This window comes from Corythoichthys intestinalis, chromosome 6, assembly GCF_030265065.1.
Source record: "Corythoichthys intestinalis isolate RoL2023-P3 chromosome 6, ASM3026506v1, whole genome shotgun sequence".
In the NCBI taxonomy this organism is placed as follows: domain Eukaryota; kingdom Metazoa; phylum Chordata; class Actinopteri; order Syngnathiformes; family Syngnathidae; genus Corythoichthys; species Corythoichthys intestinalis.
The window spans coordinates 22605772-22627605 of NC_080400.1; the positions used below are offsets into that span (position 1 = coordinate 22605772).

The 21834-nt window shown below is 39.0% G+C and overlaps 1 protein-coding gene across 4 annotated transcripts in view; it reads left to right on the forward strand.

Annotated features, from left to right (window-relative positions):
* Positions 1-4617: 4617 nt before the first annotated feature.
* The window catches only part of dscaml1 (Down syndrome cell adhesion molecule like 1), a 246311-nt gene continuing 229094 nt past the window's right edge, over positions 4618-21834 (forward strand). Inside the window, exon 1 of one of the 4 annotated variants that reach the window (XR_009063448.1) lies at positions 4618-4885. Coding sequence is in view for 3 of the 4 variants with exons in the window: in XM_057838656.1 (XP_057694639.1) it covers positions 4843-4885 (43 nt within the window). In the remaining variant the exon portion in view is untranslated. Of the gene's footprint in view, positions 4886-16123; positions 16344-21834 lie in introns of those variants that run through there. The other 3 variants (XM_057838656.1, XM_057838654.1, XM_057838655.1) reach the window with 3 other exon arrangements.

Below are 21834 nucleotides of genomic sequence, written 5' to 3' on the forward strand. Positions count from 1 at the left end.
TATTGTACATATTAGATTTTTTTTTTTCTAGCGATGCCAAGAGTAGCCCTACAAATTTCATCAATGAGACGTCGCAACAATAATCACTTGACTACAATATACCAATCAGACGCAAGCTTGCCGTTCTATGATCACACCAGCCTATTCAATCACGTGGCGTCTTTAAAGCACCGTTAAAAATGAAGTATTTGACATAGAGCGCTGCCCTTAACATGACTCGAAAGTGTGGATTTAAACCTCTCTCTCAGTTTTTATTTCCGATTGACTGCGGAAAACCGGAGATATAATTCTTTTAATTTCATAATAGTAACCATTAAGGAACTCAGTACTCATTATTCGAACTATTATTTCCACTAAGAGGGCATTCATGCTCTTTGGACGAATAATGCTTCATTTCTGTCATTTATTTCTTCGCAGGAATTCAATGATTTTTTTTTTGTATTTCTTTGGCTCAATGTGGTAATGTAATGGGTTATTATTAATGTTGCACCAATACCTATACCAGTATCGGCGGGGGGCACCGATCCGGCCCGAAATGTTGGTATCGGTATCGGTGAGTACCAACAAATAGGGCGCCAACATCATTTACTGCCATTACTTGAAAGCAGCTGTACTGTGCTCACCAAGACGCTACGGCTCAGTCCTGGCTATACAGCGAGCTAAACTCCCAAATGACGATGCAGGACATCGGTATGATTTTTTGACTATGTCATAACGTTGATACTAACGTCATAACTTGAAGAAACAAACTAAAAATAGAAATGAAACAAACATGTTCGCAACAACTCAACACCGCGATGATTAGCTGCTAATACAGGTATGACATTCACAAACAGCATGCGTTCGCTCGTGTCCACACATCATCGAAACAACTACACAACTGGCTTTAAGTGTCCGATCGCGAGTGGAAACACACAACAACAATCCAAAAGAAGATACATACAGACGCTGCCTCTGTAGATATTTTAAAGTATCAAAAATGCACCAAGGCTCGCAGCTGTGTTTTCCTTTCTCACTAGCTCGCTCACTCGCTCGGATGCTTCGTATCTGTGCGTCTTCTTCTGGCGTGTAAACGCGCTCTTCTTCGCGTGAGTAAGTGCAAGTGCGCCCCGCTTAGAATAGAATAGACCTTTATTGTCATTATACAGTTGTACAATGAAATTGTGGAGCACCTCCTTTTACAGTGAAGGATAAGTTAATATCTCAAAAGTGACTTGCAAGTATAAAGTATAAAATCTAAATAAATATAAACATAAAATGTGTATGAGGAGAGGTGTATGATAAAGGGACAGGATGGTGTGATCAATTATCATAAAATTATTATTTGTCACCCATACCAGGTATGCAATAAAATTTTTTACATGATTCACTTTGTATTAGTCTTTCCTGTTTCACGAAGGTAAGCAGCAGCCTGACAAAACCATGTTAGCAATGATTTCCCAACCAAGTATTTCGCGCTTCATATAAGCAGTGTATACAGAATATACTATATATACTAGTATATATATGGCGGAAAACACTCAGGTGATTTCAAGTTTCGCTCTGAGACCCCCAGTTTTGTCAGATTTCAAAATTGTCCTATATGCATGTGTGATACATCATTGGAAAGCTTAAAATCTCAATTTTCTGGGAAAATACAAATTTTGAACCGGAGGGCATTAAAAAAAAAAAAAAAACAGCAAAACCCTAACTGGAGGTGAGAGCACGCGAGAGCAGAATTAAAGACGCCATGATTTTAACGAAATATTAATAATAATAATACATTTTATTTGTAGAGCGCTTTTACCAAAGCTCAAAGACGCTTTACAGTAGGAACAAAAACAGCAAACAACGTGAACAGAACAAAACAAAGAAAATAATTATAAGTTAAAAGCTAGTTTAAAAAGGTGAGTTTTTAACAGTTTTTTGAATGTGGGAAGGTCTGAACAGGTACGGACGGGTTTTGGGAGTGAGTGTAAATGGCCACAGCGGGATTTTTGGCAGATTTTATGGGTGAAACATGGTAATATAACAAGGGTTGTGATGCAGCGATCGCAGACATCGGGGAGTGGTCGAGATGCTCATTTTCATATATTTACTCTTTTAAACGTTTTTTTTCCCCCCAATTTTTCTTTGTTTGGATCGATTATATATCATCTAACATATCGGAGAAAATGCGACAGTAAAAAAAAAAAAAAAATACAATTAAGCGATACTTATGAGGTAGATATCCGTGACTTTTTTACAGACACCATTTTTTTCATTGTGACTTAATTTCAAGTTCAAAATATGCGAGTGAAAAACTTTTTAAAGTGTTTTTTTGGGGGGGGGGGTAACGAAATATTAGACATCAATTAATGATTCTAAGCTAAAAATGACGGACATTTTGAATAATAAATTAATTACCTTTGTTACGCGACGTCTGTAAACAGGGGTTTCCAGGGTAAAATGGACAAATTAAAAATAGTTCGGGGGCTTAATGTGCCATGAATCTGCTATGGCAGTTTATAGACATATTGTTCTAACTCAACAGTTCTTTTGGCTTAAAATATAGTTTATTTTAAAGAGGAGTGCAAGAGCAGAAACAGCTTTTTCAGTCTTTTCTGTGTTGTCCGCCATATATATGGCGGAAAACACTGAGGTTGTCAGGTGGTGCTGGGCAGGCAGGTTGTGTGGACCCAATTGCAGGGAAAACAAAGGCAGCCAGGGAGGTGGTGGTGATCTCAAAAACGTTTTAATAATAACTAACAAAACACAAAGTACAACCAAAAGTACTGGGGATCAAAAAAGGCAAGGTTCAAACAAAACTTACTTTACCGGAGGGTTTAGAACACGAGGGCTTGGACAGGATCTTGGCTTTGACACGGACATAGACGCTTACATTGACAATGACGCAACAAGGACTGAAAAGAAACTGGGAGCTTATATACACACGTAGACAAAGGGTAACGAGACAACAAGGAAAAGCTGGGTAACACACTAGGATGCAGATTGCAGGACACTAGGAGAAGGCACAACAGGTGAAATCAATGGGCAATCACAGAGACAAGTCACACAAGGAGAAAACCAACACAAAACCTAACAGAGGTGACTTGAAGTTCCGCTCTCAGACCCCCAATTTGGCCAACTTTCAAATTTGTCCGATATGCATGTGTGATACATAATTGGAAATCTTAAAATCTCAATTTTGAACAGTAGGGCATTTAAAAAAAAAAAGGGTTTTGCTGTTTAAAAAACATTATCTGGAGGTGAGAGCACGCGAGAGCAGAATTACAGATGCCATGACTTTAACAAGATATTATCGCTTACTTACCTTGTTTCGATCCAAAAACTCCATGTAGCATGTTTCATCGAGTGTCAAGACACAGATGTGAATTACCACAGCTGGATATTTTGGGGATTTTATGGGTGAAACATGGTAATAAAACAAAGGTCGCGATGCAGAAATCGCAGACATCAAGGAGTGGTCGAGATTTTCTTTTTCATAGATTTACCCTTTTAAATGTTTTTTTGTTGTTGTTTTTTTTTTGGGATCGATTATTTGCCATCTAAGATATCGGAGAAAATGCGACAGTTACAAAAAAAATACAATTAAGCGATAGTTATGAGGTAGATATCCGTGACTTTTGTACAGACGCCATTTTTTTCATTGTGACATAATTTGTTTAAAAGTTTAAAATATTTGAGTGAATAATTTTCTAAAGTCGTTTTTTTTTTTTTTTTTAATGAAATTTGAGACATCAATTATTGATTCTAAATTAAAAACGACAGACATTTTGAATAATAAATATAATTACCTTCGTGTTATGGCTGGGTTGAAACAAAAGCGGTTGCGCGACGTCTGTAAATGGGGTTTTCAGGGTAAAACGGACAAATTCAAAAATAGTTCGGGGGCTTAATGCACCATGAATCTGCTATGGCAGCATATAGACATGTTGTTCTATCAAACACAACAGTTCTTTCAGCTTAAAATATAGCAGTTTTTTTTAAAGAGGGGTGCAAGAGCAGAAACTGCTTTTTCAGCCTTTTCTGTGTTTTCCGCCATATATATATAATTTTTTCCCCCTAAACAGGGTGATATCGAAATGGTATCGGTATCGGCCGACATTACCCAACCAGGTATGGGTATCGGGGCCAAAAAATGGTATCGGGGCAACACGAGTTAGTATCATTGTAACAGCAGTTCGTAAAGTTAACTTTGTGCTCAGAAAAAAAAACATTGTTTAAAAAAAACAACAAACGAACAAATTTGTAAGCAGTTATTCACAATGTTACTCATTACTTGAGTATTCTTTTCACCGGATACTTTTTTACTTGAGTACATTTTTTGGATGACTACCTTTACTGTTGCTTGAGTAATATTATTTTGAAGTAACGCTACTCTTACTTGAGTACATTTTTTTGGCTACTCTACCCGCCTCTGCTCACTCCGTTCAAGACAAAAATGATATTATTTTTGTAAGACTCGGCAAGAACTTTGACACTATTTTTAATGGTAAACCTGCCACCACGCTCATGATGAAGCATGCGTCAAAGCGCGCGTAAGGCTGCTTGTTCCATCCGGGATGCGCGCGTCTCGTCCCCCAACATCTTGATGAGGATTGCGGGGGTGGGGCGACAGCACTCCGTCCCGGTAAGGGGAGGAGGGATCAGGCAGCGGAGGCGGTACTTTCTCCGCGGTTCGTTTCGCGGCGCCGGAGAGAGCGCGGGACCAGGGCTGGAGCGACCTGCCGGGGGAAGCGCAAGCCAAGAACCCAGTCCAGCACGGAGCCTCGCCTGCCTGGCAGACCTGCTGCGCCGTGCGCTCTTCTTTTGGAAGGGGACTGCACCACATTCCTGTGAACTATTACTGCTTTGAATGGCATGTGGCTTGTAACTTTACTTCTGCTGTATTCTTTGCAAGAAGGTAGGCCACCGAGATGGAGTCTTCTTTCTTCATATGTCCATCTGCACGCCGCATCTTCCATATTGATTTTACGCGTGCACGATCATAACGGGATTACTTTGATAAATGATGCTGATGTGGGCTGATAAAACACTACAAAATGTATTTTGGAGGGCTTTTGCTAACTTTTTTGGTGTTTTGCTTAATAGGTGCCCGCGAGCACATCTACCATCTTTTCGTGTGATATTGATTTTCTTGACAATATGAAGTCTAGATGGTGAGGGATATAAGTTCAGAACACAAAAATTAAAAGGCACCTTATATTGGAGGAGTGCGTAAAATGACCAAATGGCGCACAAAAAGTCGCGCATCTCGCTCGTTAGAGGATAGCAACACAGCGACCATTTGATTTGTCTGATTAATGCAAGCAGGTATTGTGAACAGCGATGAATACGCAGAAGCAGACTGATAGTGATCATCCTGAGGGCGCACGGTGTGACCGAGCACCTTTGGTCCATCGTGCTCTTTGGTGTTTTCGTGTCAAAGTCCAAAAGGGCAAATGACTTGAATGTATTTTTGCACTCAAACAAATTATATCCCTGGAGGAAAGTATAGGAGAAATCTGATTCTCCTTGTGCAATTATTTTTATCATTTAAACGCAATTTTAATCTTTTTTAAGCAGGTGAGTGCATGCAAAATGGTGCGTAAAAGCCTGTGTGTGCGTTCATGCAGCAACAGCATAGGGGTCATTGCTTTTTGATGGGAGATATGTGAGCAGTTTCTAGCAGAGATGAATTAATTTTGGGAGATAATTATGCTCAGTGGGAGACTTTCAAGACGATGCTTTGTTAACATTGCAATTTATTGATGAACACGCAAACGGGAGGGTAGGAGTGAGCATGCAGATGCAGTCGTTATCAGCCCTGCTCTAATTATTCATCCTCCATTTTCTGAGGCTCCAGATTTCACTGATTGGCTTCACTCTAAATGCTGCAGATGGGAGCTTCATGATTCCCTCGTCTTAAAAATCCAAATTTGAATTTTGTGTGATCACGGGCCTCAGGAGTTGTGTGATCCCTTAGAAAAAGAAGCTTCACGTTAATTGATTCTATCAGGTTTTGTCTTCATGCATGATTTGTCTGGATACTGAATTTCCAAATGACATGGGGTGGAGGGATTCATATTTCAGTCTAAAATGTATGGTGGGTGTAGGACGCTTTTTTTGTGGTTCCTCATCTTTGGCCTTGGAAGTGCCCTCTGCCACCTAGACTGCAGTGCTATTTGTTTCTTTTCATTGGATTACAAGGTGTTTGGATCATACACATTGTACATCCCGTCCCGTGACTGCACATCGCTCGTGTGTGTAGGAGGGCTGGGGGCGTCAAACAGCCAGTGGAGCGTTAACAGCACCTAAGATGGGAGAGATGAGATAACGCATGGGAAACAAACTTCCACGTCAGTTGTTTTCATCCAACGCAATGTTCTACCCATTTTGCACGCTTCCCCGGCATAGATTATCCCAGGTGCATTCTGTGCCTGTATTTTCCGTTTGATAAACTTAATCACGGGCACCGAAGGCAGATGCACGCATCAGTATACTGCGTATTTTTCAAGCTGGGCCGCGCCTCGAGAATGGCATTTCTTCTGCTTTCCTCTATTTTGCAACTAAATACGATATTTATTTTGAAAATTCTCTCTTTTAAAAAATAGGTATTTCTGCGTTTTATTGGAGCAGGGAAGGGATGCACCCATGCTGGCCTGAGAGGCCCCACTTGCAACTCACGTTTACATTTGAAACATTTTAACCATTTTGAGAGCGACTATTTTTGGTAATTAAAAACTATTATTTTCTTATTAATTTGTATATATATATATAAGTTTACATTTATAATAATTTTTTATAAGTAAATGTATACAACGTAAATAATTGCTGAATTAATGACAATGAATAAAAACAGAAATACACTCTTATTATGGCTCCAATTAACACTCTAAAGCGATTAAAAAAAAAAAAAAAAAAGTCATTGTATTTAACTCCTTGCCTGCCATTGACGGCGATACACGTCCAATTTAAACTCTGAAGACTGGCTGTCAATGTTCACGTTTCAGATCTGTGGAAGTCTTTGTTGCATGGTCATGCGCAGCCCTCCCACTCAAAATGAATTGGACATCTACCGCCCTCAATGCAGGCAGCCAGTGAGTTAAATGACTGCCCTCAAGGCATTTGGTGCACTGTTTTCCAAGACGGCTAAAAAGAAAAATCTACCAGTAAACATGGTATACTGGGATGAAATGGAGGCGTTTGTGTTGTTGGAGCGGCTTTTGCCATAATTATTTCATCAATTAACATGATTCCGGTTACATCCAGTTTCAGTCAGCAGGCCTTGTAAAAAAACGACTAAATGCAATGTTCACGATATGTCAGTCTTTATTTATTACACAAATTACAACACATGCAATTTGTTTATGACTTTCGCCTAAAATCAAAAAGCACTTTTCCCCCCCTTCTCTGACTAACAATAAATAGTGAACCTGTGGTGTTTTCTGCGCATGCTTATTCACATGCGGACTCCAAAACACTCAATCGCGGGATGAGTCACGTCGTTGCTCTGACTGCAGAAGCGGTTCGACTGTATTTGACAACTGATCTTTTACTATTAAAATGTAAAGTACTACTACTTTTTGACAAACAAAAACAAACCTTACTATTATTAGTATAGTAGATTGGAAATTAATTCATACCGCCTACGTGGAAAACTCACAGATTACATTACAATTACGCACGATGTTATACGAGAACATTGTTTGGATCCATTGTTTAGTTGCCGCTGTTGCAGCTGTCAGCTTCCAGTCGCGAGAGAAGCAGCTCAACAGCGGACGTGTCACTCTCAGGTTAACTCGTCACTCAGGTTAACTCGATCGCCTGTGCTTCCTCGGTTAAGTGTTGGCGCGCTGCGTTTGGCAGCTGAATGGTGCTGAACACCCACACACGCACTCACTTGTCCAGCTGACCGAGTCACCCAGTCTCGTACACAGTATGAACATTTAGTTTGTCTAGAAATAAAATAAACATGTTGGATAATGTGTTCGTGAGAAAATTAAAAATTTGTTTCGACTTTTACCATTTTCTATACATATTTTTTTCATTTTGAACCCTTGACAGTGCATTACACCAGATAAGGGCTACTTAAAGGGAAAGAGAAAGACATCTTCATCATGTGCATCTCAGTGCAAATGATCTTGATTAATAAATTCTAAACATAGAATCTCATTCTTCTGATATATAATAGTGGAGGAAAATGTAAATAAGAATATTTTATTATTTTTAAAAAATATTTCCAGAAATTGACTGCCTGACAGGAGGGCAGACATTTAATCATTGCCTGTATTATTGAACCAATCAAATGTTCGAAACCCTGATTACCCGCCCTACCTCATGACATATTTAATACACTTTATCACATGCATCTGTAATCAAGTCCATTGGTGTGTATGTGAATGGGTATAACTGACATTACAAAATGGCTGCGTCAGTTGGTTGTGTAATTTTTGGTTTCAAATATTTTCTCGATTATCAGAGGTTTTGAGAATTTTCCAATTTGCACACGTAAACACTTGGAGCAAGCGTCTTTCATATGAATCATCTGTACAAGGTGTTGTCTTTGCCCTAAAGTGCCTGTGACAGCATAAAAAAAAATCTTAAATAGCATTTATATGTGAATTAGAATAATATTTTGAGACGATTCGATTATATACAACAATTTGGCAAAGTGCAGATGACAAGAAATTAATCTTTTAATCTGCCTTTTAGCCCCGCCTATCATTATAGTGCTCTAGCGTCCCCAGCTGGAGGATGACGTAGGCAGGGTCACGATTTCATCTGATTTAGAATTTAGCCATTGAGGGGGAATTATTCAGAACGAGGAAAATGCGACAAAGAGAGGAGCAAAATGTTATTATTTCAATATATCTCTACTCCAATATTTTTACAGGATATTCTTTTGATCCAAGTATTTTTTTTCCCCAATTGATAAATAAATGGTATGGTCTTGACAAATAACAGTCTTGTGCTAGATGGAATATGAAATATTAAAAATGCATTTATTCAGTACGACATGGCAAAATTACTCCATAATGGTCAAAACTGTCAACTTCTTGAACCGAATGGTATTTTATGCCACCTCAGTTAGTCCGGCTTTTGTCATTTCTCTGCCCCGGCATCGGAGATTGTAAACAAACCAGGAGGCATGACAGCTAGATGACATGCTAACCCGATCCGAGTGGCGTTTCCAAGTCTTATTCTCGCCTCTCGAAGCGAAAAATCACACTAAACTACCCCGGTCATGTCACACAGCAGCGGGGTTGCCGATTGTCTTCACCGATTGGCAACCCGCCCAGCGGAGAGCAAGTTACAGCTCGTCGTTCCCCTGCTGCGGGCAGGAGGGCTCGTTTGCCAGGAAAGCAGCTGGAGAATGACCGCTGGACAAACTGGCTGACGTGGAAGGAGCGGGTCGCTGCCCGAGCCCAACCCGAGGATAGTGGCATATTACGAAGAGGGCAGAGGGGGCTGGAATTCTGGACGATATGGAGAACCGCACAAGCATAAGCAGAGTGTAGCGCTCTCCCGGCGGGCACGTCAAGAGAACCAAGGGGGGTGTGCGTACGCCGAGTGGCCTTCTCTGTGGACAAGGAGCATGGTCAATCACAAAATGCAAGCCACCTCCTTATTAAAACGTGTGCCATGATCCCAGTATTTGACATAATACAAAAGACGATGTTTACTCACTTCCTCGCAAGTCCAATGGTCCCACAGTTGCCAAACTTGTTTTGGCTATTCCCTGCAGTCAACGGGAACTTTTTGAAACCCAAAAAGGCTCACATGCCTCACCATGGCGCAGCAACAAAACCCTGCAGCACATTTGGTTGGCGTGTTGCGAAAAATAAATGAATTAATCATCAAATCAGCTGAGTCAGCTGTCCATCTGCATACTATAAAGCAATGAGATGCTGACCCGCGTGACGTCACATTGACATGCCTCCTCAATCCAGGAAGTTACACTTTTTCATGGCGCGGGATTCAAAAAATTGAATTTATAAATTGATCACTTCCACACATGTCCAAGTGGTCCATTTCATTCAGGAGGATAAAACACTGCGGGAGATATGAAACAAACATGCTTTTTGTTGTCATAGGCACTTTAACTTGTTTTACCTTGGAACCCAGACTTTTTCTGATATAGTTGTACTGCATTTTACGGACTATAAATAGTACAGTGGTACCTCGACATACAATCGCTTCGACACACGTTCTTTTTGACATCTGACGTAAAATTTGACTCGCCATTTTTTTCTACATGCTCGAAATACTACGATTTATGACAGCGCTGCAGTTTTTTTTACTGTAAGACGGACGCTGGGCGGATTTTCTTGTGAGAGAAATCAACATGGGTTCCAAGAAAGTTAGCGCAGGTGGTGAAAAAAAAAGGAAAAAGGTGAGGCTTACAATTGAAATAAAGATGGAAATGATAGAAAAAATATGAGCGTGGTGCGCGCATCCGTGAACTGGCTCGACAATACGGCCGTGGAATGTCTACGATCTCGACTGTCCTCTTCTGACCTCCGTTCGTCAGTCTTTATAAGTTAAGGTGACAATTATTATTGTAGTAACATCGTAAAAAAATCGCCAGCTTTGTCAGGTTTTTAATAATTTGTTTCAGAACTTGTGCAACACAACATGCCTACTGTCTGCTGCGGCTGAACAAAGTGAAAGTGAAAAGTCCCTCTCTCACTCTGTCAAGTCAGCCACGCGGTGCGTTCAGGTACACCACGCAAAACACATCTGCCACATTAGAACCCGATTTGTTACATTATTACAGTTATTAATATTACTATTACAGTATTATATTATTATTCCGAATTTTATTCATGATTTATTTGTTTTGCGCTGTGTAATGGCTGTTTGCAATAGTACCAGCAGCATTTATTAAGGATTTAGTGTAGGTTTTCGGGCTGTGGAGCGAATTAATCGAATTATAATGTATTCTTATGGGAAAATCCTGCTCAACATACAACTATTTCTATGAACACAAACAAGGTCCTGAAACGAATTAACTTCGTAAGTAGTGGTACCACTGCAATTTTTCCCAAAATTATTGTACGCCTTACAAACCAGTTTGCCTTGTTTATGAAATCTGGTTGTGCTTAATAATTTTGATCTTTTTTTTGTTGCGGCATAGCTGTTTTTTTTTAAAAAGCCAAGCGAAAATAATCATGAACGGAAAACAGTGAAATTACAATGGGCGAAGGAAAAGCTGTTGAGGACAGTGATTAATTATTATTCAGTGATAAATCACAAATCTGCATTAGGAAAGTTGGTGATACTGGAAAGTTATTTGATGCTGTTTCAATGAGATTTATATAGAGAAGTGCCTGAAGAAGCTCTGTCCACCATCGTTGATGATATGGGGATGCATGACCGGGTAAGGCACTGAGTAGATATCTGGTGTTAGAACTTCAATAAACATACAGGTTTATGTTGACATTTTGGGCATATTTCTTATCCAATCGTTTGAAAAGATTTTTGGGGATGATTAAATCATTCAAGATGATTATGCAACTTGCAAACGAGCAAAAACTGTGAAACACACATATAAGGTCAGTGCCATGGCCTGAAAATGATCTATTATTGGTCTCATCTGACCAAAGCACACGGTCCCAGTATTTTTTTGTGGGACCAAGATTGAGCTTTTTGGCAACAAACACTCTAAGTGGGTCTGGCGTGCCACGAAAGATGCGCATGCTGAAAAGCACCTCATACCCACTGTGAAGTATGGGGGTGGGTCAGTGATGCTGTGGGGCTGTTTCGCTTCCAAAGGCCCTGGGATACCAGGACATTTTAAATCAAAATCTGTTGCCCTCTGCCCGAAAGCTGAAGATGGGTCGTCACTGGGTCTTTCAGCAAGACAATGACCCTAAACATATGGCCAAATCTACACTGAAATGGTTCACCAGACACAAAATCAAGCTCCTCCCATGGCCATCTCAGTCCCCAGACCTTGTTTTGTTGGCAAAAGGGGGTTGTACAAAGTATTAACACCGAAGTGCTTATAATTGTGACACACATTATTTGATGTCAAATAATTTTTTCTTTATGTGGGATTTATTTCCCTACTGAATTAATGTACTTTTATTGAAGGTTGGATTTTTCTCTTTTTTTCCATTAAGGTCCCATATTATTTGAATTTTAAAAAAATATATAAGAAGCTAAAAAACACGTCTTTTTCAGGGGTGCCAATAATTATGGAGGGCACTGTAGAAATCAAGCCAATGAGTGTGTTATGTCCCTCGACTGTCGCCGTAGTTCCCTCTTTACTGGTCCATCCTTGTCATTTGAGTGCTGGCTTCACAACGTATGAAACCTGATAGTTTGTATATTGTGACTAAATATTGCCATCTAGCGTATTTGTTGAGCTAAACGAAATTTTTGAATAGAGTTTGACCAAAGTCTGAGTAAGTTTTATGTGTGTTTTGCATAGCTAGCCTATTTTGATTGGGAATCCCAGTTCTCTTTGCATTGTTGTTTAACTGAGTGAGAATAGGGCCTCATTACTACAGATTGAAGCGTTTTTCTTTTTGTGAATTTTTTTTTAAAATCAAATAAAAATATAAGAAGTTACTCACAATGTTACTCATTACTTGAGTATTGTTTTTACCAAGTACTTTTTTATTTGTACTTGAGTACATTTTCTTGGACGACGACTTATAGTTTTACGTGAGTAATATTATTTTGAAGTAACGCTATTCTTACTTGAGTAAAATTTTTGGCTACTCTGCCCATAATTCTGTATGTAGAGACGTTCAAAAGTAGATGTACCCTTGTATAAGTTGTTTTTGTGTGATCTTTCCTTATTTTTTGTCCTCAGAATGAGTGATTCCATATTTCTTTTCTCAGAAATTAGGGTTTCTATAATTCCTTTAATGTGCATGTTCTGTAAAATTAATTGTTACTGACGACCACATTTTAACTCTTTTGATTTCTTTAAGTGTTTCGTAAACCATAAAGTTGCCATTAGAGTTTTGTGTCCTGTCTATGGTTTGCTTTTTTTCCTACACAATAAAACAACCGAGTGAACATCGACCGAGAATGGTGATTTTATATTTTTCCCTCGCCAGGGGTTGTTGTCGTGAACTTTTAGTTTTTTGGCCATCTTGCTGTCAACACATTTTCAGCCTCGGCGGCCATGCTTGTATCCGCCTGATGTAACAGGTTGTATCCTCTGGACTGGAGATTGATGCATATTGACAAATATCTGACGATCACTTTGCATCTCTTTGTATTTTCTGTTCTGCTCACCGGGAAGCGATTTATGACCACGTCTCTGCCAGAGCTCTGGGGGAATATCAATAATAAAAGAAGAATATACACCTTTACAAACTTGACATTAAGCTAAGCCGCAGAAATCATCCTTTTGAAGTGCTAGTAGTGAATTTTTTAAATGCTGAAATGGCTGCCTAATGTTTTACTGACACTGCATAAAGTGTTTACAGGAGTTGTTTACCACCCTCTGCATAGTGTGTGTGTACGTGTGTTTTTCTGTATCCGTAATACAGCTTTCCATGTCGAGAAAGGACACTGTTAGAAATTATTTGCATGTATTGCCACACAACCTTAATGCATATCTATCTGAAGCACACACCATCTTATGCTCCTTTAATGGACTCCTGTATTCTTTTATAACTTCAACGCTTAGGCTATTATTTGACAAGTTTTTGTGCGGCTGTTATTGCTATGCACTTGCCTACAGAGGAAGCAGACTTTCTTGTACGTGTCATGTTTACTGTATGTGCATTCTAAATGAATTAATGGAACAGTAAGTATGTTTGAAGGCAAGAAAGTATTTAGAGAGGGGGAATTATTGAGCAGCTTTTCAATGCATGTGATGAATCTCGCTGCATGTGTGTTAGGGGTAATGTGCGTGGGGGTGTGTGTGTAAAATGAATGTAGATGAGACAGAAAAAAAGCTGCATAATGCATAACGGCTCACCATAGGCAATATCCTTGCTTCCCTAGCATACATATTCATAGTCCATTTTCATATCCACTGCAAAAACAGAGGGAAAAGTGCAAATATATTTGAGTTCATAGTGAACAAATGCACAAGAAAAGAAATACGAAGAAAAGTGAAGATACAGAAAAAAAAAAAAAACTATTGTTAAAGGATCACCCGCCGGGTACTTCACCTTCAATGAGTCTGACCTTCTTTATTGTAATCATGCCGCTCATGCTTGAAGAAAGCAATCAAAATACAGTTCATGAATGCTGCTCTGCCAACAAAGGAGGTGTGATGGAGGCCCCTGGTTATTGAAAGGACATTTAAGGTCAAAAGTGAAACAGTTGTACATTGGTGTCGAAGATATAAGTGATACACATTACAGGGATTTTGAGATATGAACCAACATTAGGAAAGGTTTTGCTTTGATTTGTGGACGCATATAGTGCAGACGCTGTTTCATGCCACTCCCTGCTGAAATTTACATGGAAATAAAAATAAATAGACCTGCGGATTTAAAACAACTACATAGTTTTGCCTTTGGAAAGTCTGCTATGAAAATGACTGCTATTAAAGCATCTTAGTGAATCACTTAAAGAGGCACTAAAGTGTTTTTTAACATTATTTTTCATTACCTTTCAATCTATGATACCAGATTTCCATGTGGGCGCTAGCAATGTGTTTGGTGACTTTGACACGTTGCGGGGACACGGACTACAATCGTTCTTCAATGACACTGAGCTTTGCAGTTTCATAATTATTTGGAAAAAAAAATCACTCACTTGACATTCTTGCTTGAGGGAGAGGCGTATTAAGTCAGGAGGCAAGCTTTTGCTGGACCTTCCTGGTTCCAAAATGCTTATTTCTTATTTCAGCTAAAATGAAACCTTCACATTGATGGAGAACCAGGCGAAGAGGCTGCCTTTTGTTGCTCAACAAGCTGAGCAAAAGTGCCTCTCGGCCGGCTAGACAGCGAACAGTGACCCATGGTGGAGATCTGGGGGGCAAAGATAGCAGTCACGAGACAAAAGTATTGTACTAAACCACGGCAAATGCGCATGTATAAATTTAAATATTGCAATATTTAAATACTGAATGCTGAGTGCGCCTCAGTTTACAACCAGGAAGTGGCCAACTTGAGATGAGCTTACTCAGCTCCTTGGCGCTCCTGACATTTGTTGGTGTTGAGAACGAACAGAGAGGGAAGGTACTTGGATAATAAGACATGGTTTGACGTAAGGCCGTGAGCATTGTCAAATCATACCATTTAAAAGTGATTGCAATCAAATAAAAATGAACAAATAACACACATCAGCTCGGGCTAACTAACACTCTTATTTATTATTATTATTATTTGCTTGCGTCTAAAAGACTATTGTACGAACTCCCAGTGGCTACGGTGGCCACACCAAAAGGAGCAGTACAATGAATTGGACTGTAGCATTAAATCATGATGCACAAACATTGTTATTTTCATAATTGTATTTCCTTATGTTATCACTCAATGTTTGTATTTAATACAGCATAAGGAATGTTATTTTCTTTTGTATTGAAACATGTATACTAATTCTTTGGGATTGGGGTGGGCCTGGGACAAATTACTTTTCATTAATTCCAGTGGGAAATGCTGATTTGGGCTATATGGTTTTAGTTACAAGTGTAGTCACTGATCTTATTTTAGTAAAACTTGGCCCTACTGGCTTGCTGGTCCAATTAAGAACCCTATTATGTTCTGCAATTCCTTCCTTTGCGGCGAGACGTCCAACACATGCGCACATCAGTTAAAAGCGGCAAGTACTTACTATTTGTGTTTTTATTGAGCCTTTTATTACCTTTTCATTGCCTCAAAATACTTTTTGCGTGTGTTTCTCTCTTGCACTTTTAAGCATTGTGTTTTCTTGTGATAGCTTTAAAGCAGATTGTTAATCAGTTGACTACATCAGTCACGTCGTCAGGGTACCCACAGGTTATTAAAAGTATTAAAAAAGCATTGAATTTAGTTTTCCATTATTAAAGGTGTTAAAAGCATTAAATTAGCTGCCGTAAGTCTGGAATTTTTTCACAGTGGTTTTAATTTTCAAGAACATCTCAGTGCAACCTAAATTATATCCATGACAAAGTTGTTTTTTTTTTTTTTTTTTAATCCAAGATGACGTGTAGAATTTTTACGATGCGCTGCACCTCGTGCGTGCGCGCCGTTAGCATCATTAGCATCAACAGCAGCCAATCGCACAGTACTGTGTGCTAACGCAAGGAACTGCTCAGATGCCTTAGTTGTTATGTTCGACGAAAGCCTCAACAAGACAACCAAGTCCAAACAGTTGGACCAGCATGTGAGGTATTGGATCGGCGACCAAGTCGCATCCAGATACTTTGGGTCGCAGTTTATGGGCCATGCGAAGGCAGTGGACCTTCTTAACATTTCAAAGTAAGTTGCCAATTTCTCCAGTTGAAATGTGTTAGATGCAATAATGTATTTCTGCACGGTTTGCCTTTTGAATGAATGTGAATTTCGCAGTTTTAACTCCAGAGTTAGCCATGTTCAATGGGATATTGGCAGGTGCACTAGCCTTAGCATGGATAAACCGGAGTCGTAGATTCACCATCACTCTCAGATACACAACACGGTTGACACTGTCTATTATTGGAACGAGTGCAGGGTAACGTACTAACGTTGATCTGAATAACATGGCATGGTGATAGGCAAATTATAATGTAGGTGATAGTAAAACACCTCCTGGTATATTTAAATGTTTTTCTTGATTAAATAAGAGTATGGATTTTCTCTATCTGATTAAAAGAAATGTCTTCAATAGCTAACAAAGGATTAACATGTGTTTTTTATACTTCTTGTAATGTGATTAGAAAAAAACAATTACCAAGGGAAATGGTCATGTGTAGCTTTTTTATTTTGTGGTAATTAAAGGTAAACTACTGCCATTTAGTGGCTGTTTTTTAAACTTTCACTGCCAATTGCAAGCACTTTACAGTTAAGGTGGCCAACTTGACAATCACCTACCTACCACCTTGACTAGGTCCTATTAAAAGGGAAACATGTTGTATTGCAAATGTAATTTCTGAAGTTGCTTTACAATAATAGTGTAAAATCCATTTTATGCTGGGAAAAAAAATTCTGAAAGACCTTATATTTTAATGTGTTTTAATTGTATCTTCAATAAATGTGCATTCTTTTGTCAAACACACTTAGTAATTGAGGTTAAATTTGATGTTCGGTGCTTTATTTTTTTAATTCAATATTATCTAAATAATGGGTGCGAGAAAAGTATTAATTTTCAGTTGAAATGGCATTAAAAAAGGTCTTAAAAGTCTTGAATTTAGATTTCGCAATCCTGGGGGGATCTGGTAGTGTATTTAAACCACCCTTATATGATATTACTACATTTAAGTATTTTCTTAGGGCATCTTTAGTATGTTCTGTGTGTACCCATCTAAGCAAAACAAGCTGAAAGTGCATGGTCGGTAGTACTTTGGGTGTCGAATTCGCCTCTTGTAGATGTTTCACCGGTGCAGCACATTTTGGCAGAACATTCATCCTGTCTTTCTTGTTCATTTTTCTTTTGCTGCTCGTTTTGTGAATATCAACAGTGCTGTCGTGCTCATTGATGTTCCTCGCCGGTTCAAATTGAAAGGGCTGAACAGATGACATATTAATGTCAGAGTCATTCTCTGGAAGCCCGGCAACGTAACCCAGTGACGTCACCGCCCTGCGACGTCAACAACAATGGCGACCTACTAGTTAAACTAATTTTACAAATTGTATAAAAACTACCGTGATAAATCAAGAGAAGTTTTAATATCAAATTAGTCTAACTCATAATTGCGTTTATCTTTCTAGCCATGGTTCCCTTTAAAGTTTTGATACCAAGAGACATTAGTAGTGTAATAGTACATGTTTCTGCCTTTTACACAGCTTTTTTACATGCAGTTCTTCAACCCAGACACTGTAGATATAGTGTTAGCTTGTAAACACTTGAACCATACAAATCAAGCAAAAAAGACACATGCTAAAGTCGCAACCCTTGATGAAAGAAGAGATGAGGAGTGTTTGTATCATGCCCAACTCAAATTCACCATTCTATTTTTTTATGTGATATTTACAGCAAGTTGACATGTGGTTTATGTTGTCGTAATGTTGGCACTTTCCTTGGAGGCCATCATCTGTGGAGGCCTCCTTCCGTGTAGGCGAGTGTGTGTAAACTAACTGACCTGGATTCATAGCGTCGGACAATAACGCGATTAGCCTTCCCCATCATAAGCTGTTGCTTTGTGGATGTTTTGGGCCTCTGCTTAAGCATTCACGAGTATTTTTTTGAGGGGTGGGGGGGTATTTTGGACAGCATCACCGGATGGTTTAAGGTTTGTTTAGATTTGAACAGATTATAGAATTTGGAAGCATATCATGTTGAAGTGAGGTGGCTGGACAGATGAGAGGGAGTTTACCTAGTTTGAAAAATGAATTGCATGTCAGCCAAAAAAGCTGGGTTAAGTTGTTGCACTCACTATAAAATTCAAGGAGAAGCAGGTCACTGGTGTGCTCCCATTCTGCTGACCTAAATGAGCTTGTAGGGTCCACAATTTCAAGGTTATCGGTCATACAAGCCATGTTTCCTCTGGTTGGGAGATGTAAAAATTGTTAATTTTACTCATATTAAATGTTATCATTCACAATAAAGCAGTTATCCAATTACATTAATTAGAATAATTCAATAAGAAAGTATCGCTCATTTTTACCAGTTTTTGGTGAAAAATTTCCATCCTGCACTAACCTACATCTGTCCCTGAGTGTGTTTCTCACTCACAAGTGCATTGAAGAGCTCTCGATGGACTTGAAAGTTTGGATCATTTGAGAAGAGTGACTGCAATAGATCAAAATTGTAGAAGGATGATGACACTTGCCACAAATTTGCTGTCTTTCGTGTCACCGATCACAGCTTTGCCTTGCACATGAACTCATACTACCTGTTTGATTTGAGTCACAGGCCGACAACTTTACAAGTGAGTTTCTCTTCCCAACAAGTCTCTGGTGTACCAGCAACCAGTGTTGTTATTCTTACTTTAAAAAACGTAATAGGCAGTGGTGTTAATCTTTCTTTAAAAAAGTAATTAATTACAGTTACAAATTACTTTTCCCAAAAAGTAATTGTTTTAGTAACTCAGTTACCTGAATGTAAGAGTAATTAGTTACTTGGCAAAGTAACTGGTGATAATTTTCAAAAACACGTCACACAATGTGAAGTTTAAAGAGTTTTTGGGACAATTGGCCCTAGCCCAATTCTTTACCCTAAACTTAACTAGACAGAATGGCTTTGTGGATATTGCGATAACTAGATAGTAACCTTTGCTATGTGTGGAAGTCATTTGTTGTTATGAATCAACCGTTAAAGTTGTTAAAATTGCTCCTGTTATTGCATTAGTTCCCTTCTGTCTATTTTCAACATGTCGAAGTTTTAAAACTGTTTCATCATTTAAAGATAAATTTCAGTAAAGTTTTGCCAAGTTAGGAGCATTTTAGATAAAAAGTTACTCAGGTTCGCTAGGAAGGTTCTCTACAACAGAGCCTTCTTGAGAAATCTACTGCTTTAAGATGGTGGCTGTTTACTAACGCATCTAGTTCTTTATTATACGTGTTGCTAATGCAGCCATGTCTGTCATTTGCATCCAGTTCTGTATATATGTGATATCTACTGAAGCATCGGCTACAGTCAGGTATTATTGGCGCCACTTAGCATAGTAGCATTGCGTTTGCAATTGCGTCACACTGTCTTGCCTCCTCCCCTCTCCTGCTCTGCTCTCTCGTCTCCGTGAGTCCGTCTTTTTCAGACTTTATTCGCGTCAGTCAACCAACATCGTAAAGCATAGTAACGCAAGGCTTTCCCGCCTCAGTAACGGTAACGGCATTGCCAAGATGAGAAAAGTAATTAACTAGATTACTCACGACTGAAGAAAATAACGCCGTTAGTAACGCCGTGATATTCTAACGCCGGTATTAACAACACTGGTTATAGGTTACAGTTACAATTTACTTCTCCCAAAAAGTAATTGCGTTAGTAACTCAGTTACCTCAACGTAAGAGTAATTAGTTACTCGGCAAGGTAATTCATGTTATTTTTTATGTTCTACACATTATTACATGATCCATTCGATAACGTCTTTCACGTCAAATACGTTTATATTAACTAATTGAATTAAACTTTTTCATTCCAAAAAAAAGCATAGGTCACCTTTTTTACATTTTTTTTTTTAAAATTTCACTTATATAAGAGTGTAATGTACGGTGGCCGAGAGGTGTCAGGCGAAATGCAAAGTCCAAAAACTTTGCAAATAGAAAAAAAGCACGAACCCCAATAGCTATCGCTTTGCAAAAGAAAAAAGCGCGAATACAAACTGCCACAACACGGTCCCCAATTCATAAAGCGTGATTGCAAATTGGCAAAAGCAAAACCCCAATTGCCACAACGCGACAGCAAATGGCTCGCGAGACGAATGCAAAGACCGGCAGCGCAACAGCAAAATCCCGCACTTTGTATATTGCTATTTTTTCTTTGTGACCATATCTACGGCCCTCCGTGAAGTTGACCACCCCACCCCCCCTATCAGACGCAAATTTATATAAAAATGATTTCTATCGTTTTTGCTGTAAAAGATTTGTGTGTGCTGCTTTTGTCTTACAGATATTTACAATTTTTATAGGTAAATCTGAGGTCAGCTAGCCCCCCCATTTCGATTAAGAATTGTGTCGATTGTTTGTGCTGGTTTGTGCTGCAACGGTTTTGTCGATGCAGTATTATACTTTTATTGAGATATTAATTTCGAGTGGTAACGCCACTCGTAGCTTTTCCTTAGCTTAGCTCCCACGGCTAATGGAGCGTACCGAATCGATCAATAACAGAGGGGTCTCCCAACAACTAGCACGATCATAACACAAACAAATTTGGGTCCATTTTACAGAAAATTGGGGGGCTTGAGATATTTTTTCGAGGTATGACGTCACTCTAAGCCCATTTTCTGCAAAATGGTCCTGAATTGGTGCCATTTGTTGGTGCTACGTTCGTGCTAGTTGTTAGGACATCCCTCTTTTATTGCGAGAGTTAGTACGCTCCATTAGCCGTGGGAGCTAAACTAAGGAAAAGCTATGATTGACGTCACCACTCGAAATTAATATCTCAATGAAAAGCATAATACTGTATTTACAAAACCTATCTGACCTCAGATTTACCTATTTTTTTTTAAAACTTCCGGGTCATCCTCTTGCCGTCGTGCTGCAGGATTTTGCTGTTGCGCTGCGGGTTTTTGCTGTTGTGCTGCGGGTCTTTGCATTCGTCTTGCGAGCCATTTGCTGTCATGTTGGGGCAATTGGGGTTCGTGCTTCTACCAATTTGCAGTTGGGCTTTAGGAATTGGGGATCGTGTTGTGACAGTTTGCATTTGTGCTGTTTTCTTTTGCAAAGCGTTTGCAATTGGAGTTCGTGCTTGTTTCTATTTGCAAAGTGTTTGGATTTTGCATTTCGCTTGACAAAAGAAAGCCTTTTTCCTGCTGTACTGAACCGTGACTTGTGTGTACCGTCACACCCCTAATACATGTAGATATATTTTTCAATATGCAGGTGAGGCTTTGAATCTCTTCCCTCTTCTATCTTTGCTCTAGTTGTTTTGATTGAAAAAAAAAAACAAATCACACACGGTTTATGGATACATCATTCATGAAAAGTTTAGAGCAAGTGACTATTTTTGGTAATGAAAAACAAAAATAAATTAATTATAATATAGCATCTACAAGGACAACACCCACTTGGTGATGATGATACATACTTACAGTCCATTGTTTTCAATTAATTGTACCCAACTGAGCGCCACGAACTGTATGTAAAAAAAAAATAAAATAAAATAAAAAGTTCCCCG